We start from the raw sequence: 18,170 nt of genomic DNA on the forward strand, positions 1-18,170 counted from the left end.
CAGCAGACAAGGAGGCTGCTACAAGTGATCTGGGTGGCTGTACAGCCACCCAGATCACTTGTACAAAACGAGCGCCGACTCCCCCACTCTACATTTGGCCCTTCTTCTCTGCAGCAGGGCTAAATGTAGAAAAAAAGCAGAACTGTATGTCACAGGCATTGGGCGATAGGAATCCCGCACCCCTGTGAAGTTAAATAACATTTTAGTATACAAAAGTAGTTTGAAACAAGACATTGTTATCTTTCTATTTTACTGCCATGTGACATAGGGGGTCTATTCACTAAGCTGCTGAAGGATCTAGCCGTAGCTTCGGCTGATCCTTCGGCTAGCTTCGGCCCCAGCACATGAGTTGAACTCCTTCTGCACTTCATGCTGCGCATGTTGGGCCTACCCGAAGCCGCGCGATGTACGGCTGATGTCAGCCGATATACGGCTGAAATCAGCTGTACCAGCCTGAAGTGAATAGCCGAACGGCGTTCGGCTCACTTCGTTTTAGGTCGGTCATTCACTCGGCTGCCTACGGCAGCTGAGTGAATAGGCCCTATAGTCTAGATGGCATAAAGTTCTCCATTAGTTAGCATCATCCAAGGTGAATATCTATAGTTTCATCTTTGTCTCCTAGCTCAAACCCCGCACTGGGTTCCTTATAGCACCAAGCCAGCAAAAATGGGAGCAGCAGATCACTGACATAGCTTACAAATAGAAAAAATAACATGGCATAGATTCACAGGCTGCAATGGATGGAGATGGTGTCTCTGAACCTAAACCTATTCATAAAGAACCATCACCCAAAAAATTGTATTCTGGTTACTGCATACGTTTGATACTGTTTATATAATGCTATTATTCAGCGCATAGATTCATTTTAATTGTTTTATTTAATGTACCATCAAAGTTGTATTTACTAACATGGGCAATGCTAGCAAAGGTGTTTAAAGTAATGAGCATTTGTGTTGACTCCCTATTAACTCTTTATTTTACTCGAGATTGTACCGGTACCCCCCAGTCATAGCCTCAATTTTGGTTTAATTTTGAGGAGTTTTATTTTCATGACAGGGTTGCTTAAAACCAGGTAATGACAGAGAAAACATGTTAGTTTATCTGATGGTAAAGAACTTCTGTATGTCCTATGACACATCTATTAGTGAGAAATTGCTCTTGTGTTTAATTGGACTGTGAAGAAATAATAGATAAAATAAGTAGTAAAGTGTTGATTTTAGTAGATATAGTGTACATATTCTTTGTATGTTGTTCTTTATTCTTGTGTAGCTAGGTGTTTGCTCACTGTATCACAGTTAATGTTTTACTTCTCAGATAAGAGAGTATAGTCACCTGAAAACAGTTTATACTTAAGGAACGGATGTCCAAATATGTACTTGCACTAACGAAAAAGTGATATATCAGAGAGAAGCATGCGTTTCCTCTCTAGCAGGTGTTTATGTGAACGATGTCATGGTGGGATTATGGGGGCGACATCAACACTCAGAGGCTGTGATGCAAATTCTTAAAATCATTAGAAGTTTTCAAGCTCCAAATACTAGGAGTCCTCAAGCTAAGGCCCAATTGAACTTTGTGAGCCTGGTAATGGCTGAGCTTCCTGTGTTTTTCTGCTTGTCACACCTTTTGTTTTTTTGTTGTTTACCCCAACTGTCACATACTCTACATTCACTATACTTTTCTGCGGTAGTTCCCATATGTAATCTAGTTTATATATGGCAAGTAGGGAAACAATATTGGTTTGTTTACACTAATCACACATTTCACTGAGGTATTTACACATTCAATATGTGGGAAGGGCCCAAAACAGCATAAAAAAATCCAGCATGCATTACTTTATTCCTGCACTTTGCAATGCAGTGGCAACAAGTGCTACTTCAACTATTTAGGCCTTTCACCCCTCTACTCTGTGTCCAGCTCTTCAGACCTCTCACGCCTTTCCTCTGTGCCCAGCTCCTCCAAACTTTTGCCGCTTTCCTCTGTATTTAATCACCACTGGGGTTTATATTTTTTTACTATATAATGAAAAATAGAACCAAACATTTTGAAAAAAAAAAACTGTTTTCCCTACTTTAGGTTATAAAACATTTATCAGCACCCAAATTTTTGGTAAAATATAAAAGATGGGGTCATGTCGGGTAAATAGACACCAAACATGTCAAGCTTTAAAATTACGTGCGCCCGTTAAATCACAAAAAACTACCTTGACTAAAATTGTCCATAGGCGACGCTTTAAGAGCTTTTACCCCTCATCAATTTAGTGTTATCAGTGATTGATGGCCCTGCAATTATTGCTCGCACTACGATGTTTGCGGCGATATGTAACATGTGTGGCGTAATGGTTGTTTTCGAACGTAGGTGCACCCGCCGCGTATTTTATAAGTGCGTACACGAGGGGAGGGGAATTGAAGCTTGTTTGCCTTTTTTTTATGTCGGACTTTAAGTTTTTTTTAAGTTTTTTTTCCTTTAACTTTATTTTTATTTTTTTTACACTTGATTGCTATCACATAGGGGGCTAAAAATCCACCAATGTGATAGCCAAAAACAATGACAGGTCCTCATTATGGAAACATCAGGGGTCTCTAAGACCCCTAATATCCCCTAGGGACCCCCAAAGAAGCTGATGAAGCAGAGATCTGCTTCATCAGCTTCTTCTCTGGCTATAGCAGTCAGAGAAATGACAGCTAAAGGTGTAAGTGATGTAATATACATTGCTTCCGCCTTTAGAGAGAGAGAAGGAGGAGAGGTCAGAGGTAGGGGAAATGCTGATCTCTCCTGCTTCTCAGTACACGCAAGGTCCCGGGCTCGCATAAGGGACAGCGGAGCTTGGGATAACCAGCAGCGATGGGGGAGCGCGGCACCATGGGGGGGCGGCACTGTAATACAAGCGATCACCTGGCTGTAGAGCCAGCCGAACGCTTGTATATAACAGTTTAGATTCCCGAGGGGTATATCCTTCTATATTCTACAATGCTGTACATTCTATACGATTCTGTCATTGTTACTCCAACACTCCGCTGACTTAAAAAGAAAAAATATATATTTTTGAGTCAGCCTGTAATAAGAATTGACTATACTTTTGACCAGATTTGGGGTAAAGCATTATGCTTCAGATGAGCAACCTTCCACATTGTCATGTCAGATAAGCAATTCAGTTGCAAGTGAGATTTTAACTTTTCAGTTGTTCCCAAATTATATGTGCACTAAAGTTCTGCTAAAATGATATACTGTACTTGAGCTTAGAAAATGGAACAAGCAACACTTGCCACATATTGAAAAATCGTACTGAACAACATTATGTTCAGGTGCAGCTGCCTTTTTCCCCCTGCATTCCCCGATGATTATATCCGTCACAATATGTTTCAGTTCTTAAAGCCAAGATCCTTGATTCTTACTGAAGTTGGGAAATATAACAAAGACTCCCAGGGTGGTAATATCTCCACAGATATCAATACTGAAAACACGGTATGATTACTTTTCTCGATACACTGGCCATGAAATGTAACCAGGCTGTGTGGAAGAGGCGGCTTGATGCATAATGTGAACCTGTTTATCATGTGGTCTCTGAAGATTGCAGTTCGTTCACATGATACACTGTTAACAGGAATGAACAAAACAGCTGCTCTGTTTATTCAGGAGACATGCACTCCGTTCCTGTGACAAGCCTCTAGCACAGCTCACCAGACCCCGCTCCTAAACCTGTTTAAGTCTTGTCCGGTGGCAAGCTTGTGACATTGATTTAACCCGAATGCCTTCCACAAGCTGGATATCACATTTATACAAAAAGAGGCTCCTAATGCTGTAAATCCTGTATCGGTTCTCAGCTATGCTTGGATCTGTTAGTCTTATATGGTATTATAATAGCTATCACATGATAAACACTTTAGGTCGGAACAGAGAATGAAATCCCGATTGTAACGGAAATAGCTCTAAAGAATGAATTTCAAAGGTAATTCCCTAAATGTGTAAACTCCATGTAACCTTGACAGTAGTGGCGTGGTGGCCTTTCCTGTGTTATAAAATTCCTGGAAAAATGGCATGCTAGGGTGATAATGTGATAGGAACTTACTACCATCATCCCAGCTTTTCATCTCAAATGAGACCTGACAATGATGTTTGATGCCATATCCTGGCAGCTTGCTCTTTAATTGTTGTTACTTTTTAAATGAGACCGTGCTATAGTGCATGTGGCTGTCCTTAACAGACATTGCTATTCCTCGTCAGTGTTATTTCACTTTCTGTTCATTATAAAATCACACACCAAACATTGTGCATCTGTAGTTGGGTAAAATTCTCAGACCATTATAAATAGGGAAGCTGGTTGTTTACCACGACAGTAGAAGTGATTTTTTGTTTTTCTGAAGATATGGGTAAACAACGCGATTTAACAGCCTTTGAACATGGGATGATTGTTGGCGCTCAAGCCATGGAGCGAGTAACAGCAGCTGTCCTTTGCAGTGCCAGTCCGGCCGCACATGTCCTCCTTCTTCACAAGAGCGGCACAGCACTAGATAGTCCCACACCTGCCTTACAGCCCTGGAGAGCCCAGCACCCAGAGAGCTGCACATACAGCCCTGATGAGATGCAGTCTTACCTGTGGGGAGCCAGACGCCCCGCACCCGACAATACAGACCTGGAGAGCCACACATACAGCCTTGGTGAGATGCGATCGCAGCCCCTGAGAGCCACACATACAGCCCTGGTGAGACGCAGTCTTACATGTGGGGAGCCAGACGCCCGACACCCGACAATACAGCCCTGGAGAGCCACACATACAGCCTTGGTGAGATGCAATCGCAGCCCTGGAGAGCCACACATGCAGCCTTGGTGAAACCTGCAAGCAGCCCTGGTGGGACGCCGCACACAGCCCTGGTGAGACCGCACACAGTCCTGGTATACGCCCGCAGACACACCACTGCACTTCACAGAGTGACCCTTGCAGTCCTTCTGGAGCCTGCCATACCCTCCTGAGAACAGATAAGTAAACTTTTATACTGTGGCTGCCTATTGTTGTTCTCTTATTGGTGTATGTCACAGTACTAAACAAATGCAATAGTGAATGGCAACTGGTTATAGAGGACTACAAATCTCAGCAATCCATGATTGCTGGTTGCCATTCTCTATTGCTGAATATTCATGGATTGATGAGATCTGTAGTCCCCTATTGTTAGTTGCCATTCTCCATTGCTGAATAATCATGGATTGATGAGATCTGTAGTCCCCTATTGTTAGTTGCCATTCTCCACTGCTGAATAATCATAGATTGGGTTACAGTTCTTCAAAATTGTAAAGAAACTGCCATATTGATTTAGAAAAAATGTCACACCTGCCTTTACACGCACATGAACTTTAATGGCATACCAGTCTTAGTCCGTAGGGTTAAATATTGAGATTGCCCACCCTTTGCCGCTATTACAGCTTCAACTCTTCTGGGAAGGCGTCCACAAGGTTATTTTGTGAGGTAAGGTACTGATGTTGGACGAGAAGGCCTGGCCTGCAGTCTCCTCTCTGATTCATCACAAAGGTGTTCTTTTGGGTTGAGGTCAGGACTCTGTGCAGGCCAGTCAAGTTCATCCACCCCAAACTCGCTCATCCATGTCTTTATGGACCTTGCTTTGTGCACTGGTGCGCATTCATGTTGGAACAGGAAGTCCCCAAACTGTTCTCACAAAGTTGTCCAAAATGTCTTGGTATGCTGATGCCTTAAGAGTTCCCTTCACTGGAACAAAGGAGCAAAGCCCAACCCCTGAAAATCATCCACACACCATAATCCCCCCTCCACCAAACTTTACACTTGGTACAATGCAGTCAGGCAAGTACCGTTCTGGCAACCGCCAAACCCAGACACGTACCACGCCTCTATGGCAGGGTTTCACTTGATTGCGGAGGGCTCAGCTTCTCTGTGGGGTTCCTAGGTAAAGAGGACCTTTTATTTGAATTTGCTATCACATAGGGAATTTCTTACTCCCCTATGTGATAGCAAAATAGTCTCAAACAAAAAAAATTTAAAATAACACAAACATTTTTTTAAAGTCCCCCTGGCCCCCCACATACACACGCAAACATGCGTCGGGAGCGCCAACGTGCGAAAACGATGATTCAGCCCATTACGCCACACATGTTAACATATCGCCGCAAACGCTGGAATGAGAGCAATAATTCTAGTGCCAATAATCACTGCTAACACTAAATCGATGAGCGGTAAAAGCGTTTAAAGCGTCGCCAATGGCCAATTTTGGGTGTGGTCGTTTTTCTGCAATTTCGCGGGCGCGCGCAATTTTACAGCTTGACATGTTCGGGGTCTATTTACCCGACGTGACCCCGTCTTTTATATTTTACCAAAAAATTGGGGTGATAATAAATGTTCCATAACATTTCATAGGGAAACAGGATTTTTTTCTAAATTTAGGTTACTTTTTTTTTGTTATATAGTAAAAAAATAAAAATCCCAGTGGTGATTAAATACCACCAAAAGAAAGCTCTATCTGTCCCCAAAAAATGGTATAAAATTCATTTCAGTACAGCGCTGCATGACTGAATAAATGTCAGTCAAAGTACCGCAGCCCTGAACACTGAAAAATTTCCTGGCGAGGTAGGGGGGTAAAACACCATAGTCTTTAAGTGGTTAAATAACGTTCCCAAGGGGCATTTTACATTTTCATGTATAAAGTCATACAGTGATCATGATGGAGTTAATGGTACTGTGTGTTATGCTTATTATTACAATAAGGGGGTTGAAGAGGATAATGATTATCTGGGGAGTTGCTAGACCCTGGCACCCAGGGCACATGCCCCAGGTCTACTAAGTGCCCCGGGTCTGCTTTGAGATATAGAGTTGATACATTTTATGCATAATCCAGTTTTGTATCATTGTGTAATGTATCTACTTTCTGATTAATCTAATCATTTATTTTTTTTAAGCAATGAAAATACATTTGCTTTTTATTTCTGTCATGTCGTCATAATGTGACATTACAGTTTTTAGACCAATTCACTGCTGTTCGGTTAGAAAGATTATATTAGTCTAAAGCTGACCATACACTATAGGGGGAATTTATCAAAACTGGAGCAGACAGAATCTGGAGCAGATTCCAATCGGCATCCATTTCACCAAACTGAAGAGAGAAGCTGATTGGTTGCCATAGGCAACTGCTCCAGTTTTGATAAATTCCCCCTATGTAATCTGATTGTACAGTCTGCTTTAGAATTAACATCAACTATGTAGTGTAAAGTCCTGCCTCCTTGGATACAAATGGAATGGGTTGTTTAGGTTTGTCCTCATATTACATAGTTTTGGCTAAATCTAAAGAGATTGTACAGTCTGATTTTATAGTGTATGGCAAACTTTAGACTCAGATCCAAGCCGGCCATCATGGTATCCTACCAGCCCCTCAGCACTTTAATCTGTGTGCCCCTGGTCTATTTTTGAAAATGCCCCTGATGATTATTATTCTATTTTTGTTAAAATGTCAATTATATTTACCCGCTACGTAGACAGTGTTTGGAAACCATAGCTATTTAAGGATATAAATATTACACTTCAGTAAAGGCATTTGTGTATGGGTGTTGCCCGGTCACACCACCAGGGAAGGTGCCAGCATACTGGAGAAGCAGCACAGCCCAGGGGACACGAATCTGTGAGTTCACAGCCAGACCTATTTATAACAACCAATGGGAGCGATCTCCCAGCCAGCTTCATTCAAGACAAGTTGACACTCAGGAGGTTTGTAAACACACACTTTCCCAGCGCAGGGCTTCCAGAACTGAGCTGCAGTCAAGGTTAACTTCTACAGATCCATTCTGTAACTGGATTACACTGACTGGCACAAACGTCTTTGGAAAGAAGGCAGAAATGCCTGAAAGCGAAGACTTTGAACTAAGCGAAAGGTAACTTCTGTTTGTTTTTTCTATGTAGCTGAAGTCAATGAGGAAGAAAACACACAATTACGTTAGTGCTTAAAAACGTCTTCCTCCACTAGTGATTGCGCAGTTTCTTGATACGTGTTTAGATTTGAATTGCTATGTTGACGGAACTGCCATGGTAGAATTCGGGTTTTATTCTCTTATATAAACTACTGTAGAAGCAGTGAGATATCTCATACATGTATTTCTGGCTTGATAGCTTCACTTTATATAAAACATATGCTTTAAAGTAAATGAAGCTAAACCAGCTGCTTTGTTGATGATCTACAGTTACTACATGAAACTACATTGGGGGGAATTTATCAAAGCTGGAGCAGACAGAATCTGGAGCAGTTGCCCATAGCAACCGATCATCTCCTCTCTTCAATTTGTTCAGTTAAAGTGACATTAAACCCTCAGATTTTTTAACATAAACCAATACTGTAATGTGTGCCTTACTGTAATCCATGGTAGTTTCCCTTCTCTTTGCTGCTCTTCCTTTTTAAATCCTCATGTCTTCTCATGCTTGGGGAGAACTTCCCTTTTCAGCTCAGGGCCTCTTCCTGTAGTGCTGGCTCAGGTTACAAGCCTATACAAACGTATACACAGACACCGTGTATCCATTCCTGAGACAAGGCAGTCTGCTGCAAAACAGAAGTTCTGCAGAGCATGAGAACAGATACAGATTTAAAAGGAAGAGCAGCAAAGAGAAGGGAAACTACCATGGATTACAGTAAGGCACACATTACAGTATTGGTTTATGTTAAAAAATCTGAGAGTTTAATGTCACTTTAAGCTTTAAAAATGAAAGAAGCTGATTGGTTGCCCTGGGCAACTGCTCCAGATTTTGCTGCTCCAGTTTTGATAACGTCCCCTCATTGTGTCTTTTTGGAGTTAGCCGAGTGAGGCAAAGAAGAATAAAAAGAATATCGTGTGGAATGTACTAAATCTGAATATTGTTATTGTGATTTCTACAAATGGATTGTACTGTTTTATTTTCTTGAATCTAGTATAGTATGACATGATGTGTGTGTAGTTTTAAAATATCTTATTCATATGTATGTTAACAACGTAAGCTAACCTTATAAAACTGCAGAGAAGGGATTGGGGTGTTGCTTAAAGGAACCAAACTTCATAGCATCCCATCGCACTCCTGACCGGATACAACCCAAGGCTATTTTTTGAATTTGTGCTTAAAGGATCCAATCACATTCCAGATATTTTCTTGTAGATTTGAAAACCAAAGTAAGAATTGCATTGGTTGCTATGAGCTTTATTCCTCGTTCACATTAGTGCGATTTAAAGTGATTTGGCCACGTCGCAATAAGGATACCAATTCTTTTCTATGGAGCCCGTTCACAGCCTATGTATTGCACTGCAATGCAACTTTGAAAAAGGTGCTGGTGCTACATAGTTTTTACGCTTATACACTTCAAGAGGAGTGCATGAAGATTTTTTAACATAAACCAATACTGTAATGTGTGCCTTACTGTAATCCATGGTAGTTTCCCTTCTCTTTGCTGCTCTTCCTTTTTAAATCCTCATGTCTTCTCATGCTTGGGGAGAACTTCCCTTTTCAGCTCAGGGCCTCTTCCTGTAGTGCTGGCTCAGGTTACAAGCCTATACAAACGTATACACAGACACCGTGTATCCATTCCTGAGACAAGGCAGTCTGCTGCAAAACAGAAGTTCTGCAGAGCATGAGAACAGATACAGATTTAAAAGGAAGAGCAGCAAAGAGAAGGGAAACTACCATGGATTACAGTAAGGCACACATTACAGTATTGGTTTATGTTAAAAAATCTGAGAGTTTAATGTCACTTTAAGCTTTAAAAATGAAAGAAGCTGATTGGTTGCCCTGGGCAACTGCTCCAGATTTTGCTGCTCCAGTTTTGATAACGTCCCCTCATTGTGTCTTTTTGGAGTTAGCCGAGTGAGGCAAAGAAGAATAAAAAGAATATCGTGTGGAATGTACTAAATCTGAATATTGTTATTGTGATTTCTACAAATGGATTGTACTGTTTTATTTTCTTGAATCTAGTATAGTATGACATGATGTGTGTGTAGTTTTAAAATATCTTATTCATATGTATGTTAACAACGTAAGCTAACCTTATAAAACTGCAGAGAAGGGATTGGGGTGTTGCTTAAAGGAACCAAACTTCATAGCATCCCATCGCACTCCTGACCGGATACAACCCAAGGCTATTTTTTGAATTTGTGCTTAAAGGATCCAATCACATTCCAGATATTTTCTTGTAGATTTGAAAACCAAAGTAAGAATTGCATTGGTTGCTATGAGCTTTATTCCTCGTTCACATTAGTGCGATTTAAAGTGATTTGGCCACGTCGCAATAAGGATACCAATTCTTTTCTATGGAGCCCGTTCACAGCCTATGTATTGCACTGCAATGCAACTTTGAAAAAGGTGCTGGTGCTACATAGTTTTTACGCTTATACACTTCAAGAGGAGTGCATGAAAGATGCATACAACATGCATTTTTTTGTGTTTTAGAGCCTGACAACAAGCACTCGCCCCCTAGCAGTCTATACTTTATTCGCACAGCATTAGTAACCGTAGATGGCACTCACGAGTATTGGAATCTCCTATACTCATCAGGGTGCTAGTGCCTATAGCCCAGCTATACCCTAGCTCAGAGGTGGGCAAACACCCTTCAGCTGTTGTGGAACTACAAATCCCATGAGGCTTTGCAAGATTCTCACAGCCACAGGTATGGCTCACAGAGATAGATGCGTGACAGGATATGTAGTTACACCACAAATAGAGGGCCAGAGTTTGCACTAGGTGAAGCTTTTATAAACGAACTCCCTAGAGTACACTATATTTTCAAATATTTTATACATGTTCAGGTGACCACGTAGAACATCAAAAGGTATCAGCAGCTGTTTGGCAGTTGAAGAAGGGCAGTGCTGAAGAGATCTGGTGCTTGACCACCTGCAAGAATTCCCATAGCGGTTCCACGGCACTCTCAATCATTTATAATCTATCATCATGTGTCAACCTTCTCACTGGAGCCAACCCAGCTGACAGACACCAGTACATCTACCTACCCTTACCATATGCAGAAGCCTAGTGGATAGGGCTACTTAAACGTTTCCTCTGGATCAGTGATATACACAGTTTTTGGAAGGAGCCTGGGAGAGCTGGCAAGAGCAGGGTGCAAAGTGATTATTTATTATTACTATTACGGGTATTTATTAGTGCCATCAATTTACGCAGCACTTGATATATATTCACATCAGCGCCTGCCCTCAAGAAGCTAACAAGAAGCTAACAATCTAAGGTCCCTATCTTGTAAACATACTAGGGTCAATTTTAGACAGTGACCAATTAAACTGCCAGCCTGTATTTGGAATTCGAGAGGAAACCAGAGTACCTACACAAACACAAGGACAACATGCAAACTCCATGCAGATATAATACTCTCATACAGCCTCCTCAGAGTCAGCAGTCAGTCAGACATGTTTACCCGCAGTCTTGTGTGATCTTTGAAGACTCATTGATCTGCTTATGTGCTTGTTTTTACATTCTATATTCCAATCTCTTGTGACACCTCAGCTCTGTGCGTTTTGACGTCAACACGAGAAGAAACTTCCACTTTGATTTGACGAAGCATGGGACATGTTAACCAGAACATCTGCTTTAAGTGAACATTGTGTTTGTGTCATATTCTGTGTACTGTCACAGCAACACAGCTTCTGCAAGCATAGAATGTTAAATGCCATCCACCATCTTTAGAAAAACACACATGGATATCTCTGAAGATTTCGATCGAGCTAGCAAAAGGGTGAAAATCCCACACATTCACTTTATAATAAAGAAGGGACTCCACTCTATGGGTGACAGGGCCTCTTTGTTATGTTCTACATACTTGGATTAAAAGTCAGAGCTCAGGCTTTGTACATTGTACTTGTACGCTGTTTAATGTATACTACTGTCCTGCAATCATTTGAAAGATTGTATTGTCTTTTGCAAACAGATCTGATTAGGCAGCTGTTGGACACGAAGGGGCCTCAGTATGTACCCCTGAACATAATCTAGGAGGTAAAATAGCTGCTTTCTCTAAAGCGGGCTTTATAACCATCTACTAAAGGTTGCTTAGGATGAAGGAGCTACCTTACTCCAGAACCACTCTGAGTCCTCCATTTTTTCAAACCATAATCTTAAGCCCTAATAGATGTACTTTACAAACCCTTTAAAAGAGTCGGCCTTTTATGATTAATGAATTCATTAATTGGGTTGTTTCTTCCTAAATCTAGTTGATTTGTCATGGAGTGAGAAGTCACCTGAAGTTTGACAGCTGTCTGATCTCACACACTACTCAATGCGTATGTGCAGGCAGTGGTTTGGTCAACAACCATCAGATTTCTATTTACCCTTGACCCTCTGATTGTGTTAGCTATGGCAGCTCCCAAAGAAGTGGAGCTGCCTCCCACAGCGACGGATAAAATTGCCAGAAAGAATGCATGATTATTGAGGACAGCAGCCCTGTTTTCTTTGTCCTAGTGTTTTTTCCTTTTTATAAATGTGCTCTAATATGTACATCATTAATTATTGAATTGAAAAAGCTGGTTGGATGACCAAAGAAACATCTTCAAGAAAAATACAGCAAGTCCAGTTGCCTTGACTTAATTTTTACAGATATACCATGACCTGGATGAATGAGAACCGTCACAGACATCATTAATAATAATATATGACTATTATTATTATTATTATATAATTATATCATATAATAATGTAACGCTTTCTGTAAATTGTATACTTCTTCAGAATTATGAGTAAACAGGACTTTTGCTCACTTCACTGTACATCATGATATACACTTAATGTGCATACGGTAGTTTTGAATCAATCCCTTGTTGCCATGGAATGGAAGTTTATTAATCACATACCATAAATCACATATAGAGTACAAAATGATTTCCAGCCTTTTAGAGCAGTAACAATATAATTAAAACATAAATACTACATGATTTAATATGCAGCATACTGTACATAACAGGAATGTTTAATGAAACTAATAGGTCATACTTGGCGGTATTGTAGTTCTTGGTGTTTTCAGGATGGGGCTCTTGGCACTATGCATATGTGTAAATCCTGCAGCTGAACCCTAACACCTAAACTGTAAAATACCACCTTAACTTTTAAAGCTAAAGTAAAGTTTAATTTAAACTAAACTCAGGAGTTAAATTTTAAAAAGAATTCAAGTGCCTTAACTATTAACAAAAATATAACTTATTTGTGTATCACTCAGCTGTAGATCCTCCAAACATCTCTGAATTGGTTCTGACGCTGTCCTTCCATCCGGAGGGTGGCTACTTTTGTTCCTCATGGTCCCTGTGTGTGCTGTAAAGTAGCCACCGCTCCAAGCAGAGTCTCATGATGGACTACAATCTCATGTTTAGTTTACAAATTTGTATAGAAGGTTTAGTCCCCAATGGGAGAGAGCTTGGAGTGGTGGCTACTTTACAACACACACGGGGACCATGGGGAACAAAGGTAGCCACCCTCCAGAAGGAAGGACAGACTTACTTTATCCAGTTTTAGATAAACATGTTTATGAGTTTGCTGTAAGCACAATTGATAACATGGGGTTTATCGGTTTGAACTATTATCTGAACATGATTCTGGAGCAGTTAATAATCTTGGCTTACTGCAAACTTCCTGAATAAAATGTTAAGTAGAGTTCAGCAATGACTCAGGGCAGGTAACTCCTTCTCTCATGCACAGACAGAGTCACTTCTCAGTTTACTTAAAGGAGAACTATGGGGTTAAGGCTTTTCCCTATAGTTCTCCTTAGGGTAACGGGAGGACACAAACTAGCGTCCTCACGTCAGTCAACCTAAGCTCAGTATACTGAGACACCACAGTATAACGCGAGCTACTGCTCGTGGTATACTGAGACGCTGAAGCGGATCCCGACAATTATGTCTGGATCCACCCAGCTGCATGAGTGACAGCTGGCTCTGCCTATCTAGAGGCAGAGCCAGCTGTACCCGCCCCCTCCCCCGTTCGTTCCACCAGTCAGGCAGAGAGCTGTGACAGGATCGAGAGGTGAGCGAACGCCGGTATGTGTTCGCTCACTTCCCGATCTACTGAGCCGACCTGTGACAGTCTCATTGTCACAGGTCGGCTAGAACTATGAGGTGAGTGAAAAGCACTCCCCTCATAGTTCTCCTTTAAACAGAGTGCTGCCATGAGGCCTCAACTGACCTCATGGGAGGCACAACCCTGAGGAGGATACATGTTCAGGTGCAATTATTAGGGTTGACGAGGGTCAAGTGTTAGGGTCAGGTTAACCATTATGAAAAGGTTAGAAGTGTGGGGATTCTTGGGGACCCTGTTTACCTTCTTCTTTTAAGGCCAAAAGTCTCAGGTTGAGAACTTTGATGCTTAAAATAAATGTACTGATCCAACACATGCTGAATATAATAAATCATAAACTAAAGATCCGCTTCTGTCAATGCCTTGATAGAGCTGACTGGACCACATTAAAATTATAGGGTATGTTTATAAAGCACATTTACTATACATTTACTAGACTATGCAGCTATATATTCCTGGTGCATGTATTTTAAATGGCCTCCACTGGATGTTTGGTGGCTGTCACATTCACTGCTTTATGAATATGCTGGTCACTTGTGTAACTTCAGTATCAAATTATTTTAGTAACAGGATATTGTGCAAAGTGCATTTAACACATTGGAATTCATTGCCAATCATCTTTAAGTGTTCTGATAGCTCTAAACTAATTAGAAGGTAAAATCTGATTAAATAATAGAGGTTTACTGTTGTTCATCATTGCTCTTTGCACACCCTGATTAAATAAGCAAGACGTGACCTTTCTCTATTTACATTCTGTTACGTAAGTGAGTGTATGTATCCTGTACATGGCTCAGTGCATGTGTCTGTTGGTTTAAGAATATCCCTTTCCAAGCAGCAGGCTGACACACAAGCCATCACATGATAATGTTTTCTTGGAAAACTTGGTCAGCATCCAGGAGCCTCCATAGGTTTAGCATATGTCTGTTATCTCCAGGAAACCTATTTTGTTTCCTCGGGTTTACTTACTTACCCAGGTGACTTTTATATATGGGACTTCTAATTTGAGCATGCTGTGCCATTTGTGCTAGTTGAAAGTACATATATCTAGGTTTCCAGCTAGATGTTGGCATGAGCAACCTGTCTTATAATCAAGCACTGTATCTTAGAATAACTAAAGACTATTCTCAATTGTTCATTAAACCAGATCAAGAGAAAGCACTCGTTCTGTACAAAAAAATCTTATCTGTTGCCCTATTATAACTTGAATATGATGACCCCTCTCCAGCCTTTGTAAGTGGACTTTCCAAGACTGGAATGATAGCCTTGTAAATGCTGGGATTATATATTACTGTACTTGCAAAAAGCTGTCTGCCTCAAAAAGTGTCTTGTCCGCCAGTAAAGTTGGCCATACATGGACTGAACGAGAGAAAAACGCTTGGTTACCCCATCCACAGTAAACAGAGTGGACTAAGGAATCTCCTGCTTCTGTTAGATTGATTACCTGAACTGTAAGTGCAGCTGATTGGCTGCTGTCAATGTTCGGCTGACAATTTTCCGCCCACCTCTTTTGATTTTCCTGTCACAGGAATTGGCTTACATTCATCCATGTCAGGCCAGCTGTCATCTAACAAGATCCAACAGCTCTCTAGTAAACAGTTGTAAAAGATATTAGATGATAATCATCTGACAAGACAATATACATAGTAACTGCCCAAAACTGGCCACCCTCTGTTGAACTCAGTGGTGTTATACCCTAATTATCTTATTCCCTAAACATGTAGTGATACCTTCAGAATCTGATCCATTAAATGCTTCAAACCTACTCCTCCTTTCTACAAAATGTGCAGTATTAGCAGACTAAACAGTGCTGTTACTTGTGGGCAAAAGGGACAAGCTCAGTTTAGACCGAGCCTGCTCTGAACCCGAGCTCATCCGAACATGGAAGCTACATGGGCCTCCCGCCCTCCCCATGTCGCATCTGACTATATAAACAAGGGGGCGGGGTGCTTGTGCTGATCTAATTTACCTTATATGGTGACATGGCCATATTAGGTAAATGTCAATGATCTAATATAGCCATATAAGGTCAGTGATGTTACTGCACTGGCATGCGGGTCGGAAATTCCTTTTGTGTTTGGGAGTGCTGCTCTCCAGGTTTGGAGGAGCTCAGGTTTTGACCAGGTTTAGTCCAAACCTGAGCTCATCCCTAGTGGGCAAGTTTCTACATTTTGTGAAAAATCAGCAGGCCACTAACATATGCATAGAGCTGTGACACGAGTGTCACAAGAAAGACAGCCCTGCTCCCCTTTTCTATGGTGTGCTAGATACAAGATGGTGGCACCAGTGGTGGAATACCTGGGTCTCAGGGCACAGACTTCACTGGTTATGCAGTGAGTTGTTAATAACCTGAGTAGTTCGCATCTGGCAGTGTTTACTATAAACTTTTGCATATAATAGGGTTGCTTTAATGACCAAAATGTATGTGGTAATTTTTGTTGACTAGGTTAGTCCCTGTTTTTTCAGGTCCCTAGAAAGCATTTGTCACTAAAACCTTTTTATATTCAGTATATACAATATATCATCAAACATATGTCAATGGTTCTGCCTGTGTGTTGGTCAGTTGATCACATTCCTTTTAGTATTCATTTAGGGAACTATATATCAAAAACTAATGAAAATAAATCATATTTGGTTTTAGACATGTCTATTTCTATAGAACATTCTTTTTACAATATTTTAAGTAAGAGGTATAATCTATTCTCTTCCAGTCACAGCTTGATTTCTGTAGTATGTGAAATGCATTAGTGACATTTCCAGCTCCTTTACTGGCTTTTCTCATGTATTTTGTTTGATTGTATTTCCTTGAGCTATAAACCAAAATAGTTACTTGGAAGTATTTACTATCTGCTCACATGATTAGGTCATGCTCGTAGTTTAAAATGGCAGGTTTGGAAATCTGCAACCTGAAACTCTGTGATCTGAGGTGGGTTGGAGGCTGATAACCAACCAGACCCAGCGGTCCATGAGGTTGCCTCACCGCTCTTACTACACGAGACCGTAAGGTCATTAGTCATCCTCTCAGAGCAAGATATTATCAGAAGATACCATGAAGTGGAGAGGCAGCTGTGTCTGGCAGCTGAAGGGAGACTGCCTAAGTAATGTGTGACTGGATTCAGTTTCAGTAGCCTGGTGGAATGCCAGGACCACAAACAGTCAGAGATAACATTGCTGCAGTCATAACAGGCTGTGACTGCCAAAAGGAATCACATGAATTGCCTCAGGTGTGGATTTAGATATTTTAAACAGATTGCTGAACTTGTGTACATTATCCTTCTACAAACATACTTAAACAAACATTAAAGCAGTTTCATATCAGTAAAAGTATAAATCAGATATATAATTTAAATTAGAACGCCTTACAGGATAGACTGGATCAGAGTACTATCTTTAGCTTAGTTGAGGTCTTTAAGACTTTAACAGGGAGACCTCCACCTCACACACTACATGGGATTGTAGAACCCCACCGCACCCACAACCTATAAATACATTAAAATATATGACAGAATAAATAAAAACTATACAAACGATATGAGTGGAAAATATTGGCCGCGGCCCTTTATTGGGGTTAAAAGCAAAATATAAATTCTTTATTTAAATTCAACAACACTAATATATAAACGAATGAACTTTTAAAACCAGTTAACATAAAGTAGCTCAGTCACCCAGACTCGAGCCATACTCATCACCAGTCCAATATAACATTAACACTGTCCACCCACATATGTGGGCGACAATACCCCCAAAAAGGATAGCCGCGACAAGGGAGGGAGGGTGGGGCAAGTTGTGTTGCAGACGATCACTGCTGAAGAGAGCTTCTGACCGTAAACATTTAAAGGTGAGTCCCACAACTGATTGGTTGTTTACTTTTCCCTCCAAAACTTAGGTAACTAATCACGACCACCTTATTTCCAAAGATCTTCCTAGCGACAGCCATCTCCAGGCAGAATTGACATGACACTATTAAGGGTACCTGAAAACAGACAAAATGGGAAACCAGAAACAGCCCGACGGAAAATTCCAGAAGACTGTACCTTATCGTGACTAAAACTATTGTTGGATTAAAATAATAATTTAATTGAATTAAGTGGGTGTAGGGGATGACACAATCCCATGGGGCCACTTCATTATATTTGTGGCCCTG

At 40.9% G+C, this 18,170-nt stretch overlaps 1 protein-coding gene across 3 annotated transcripts in view; it reads left to right on the plus strand.

The window, feature by feature from the left end:
* FAM134B (family with sequence similarity 134 member B) overlaps nucleotides 1-18,170 on the plus strand; it is a 79,938-nt gene that overhangs the window by 36,151 nt on the left and 25,617 nt on the right. Inside the window, exon 1 of one of the 3 annotated variants that reach the window (XM_018558456.1) lies at nucleotides 7,748-7,884. The exons of the other annotated variants lie outside the window; for them this stretch is intronic. Coding sequence (XP_018413958.1) covers nucleotides 7,850-7,884 — 35 coding nt within the window. The 5' untranslated portion in view covers nucleotides 7,748-7,849. Of the gene's footprint in view, nucleotides 1-7,747; nucleotides 7,885-18,170 lie in introns of those variants that run through there. 3 annotated transcript variants of the gene reach the window in all.

Source organism: Nanorana parkeri, unplaced genomic scaffold (assembly GCF_000935625.1).
Source record: "Nanorana parkeri isolate BGI_ZX_2015 unplaced genomic scaffold, ASM93562v1 scaffold340, whole genome shotgun sequence".
Lineage (NCBI taxonomy): Eukaryota > Metazoa > Chordata > Amphibia > Anura > Dicroglossidae > Nanorana > Nanorana parkeri.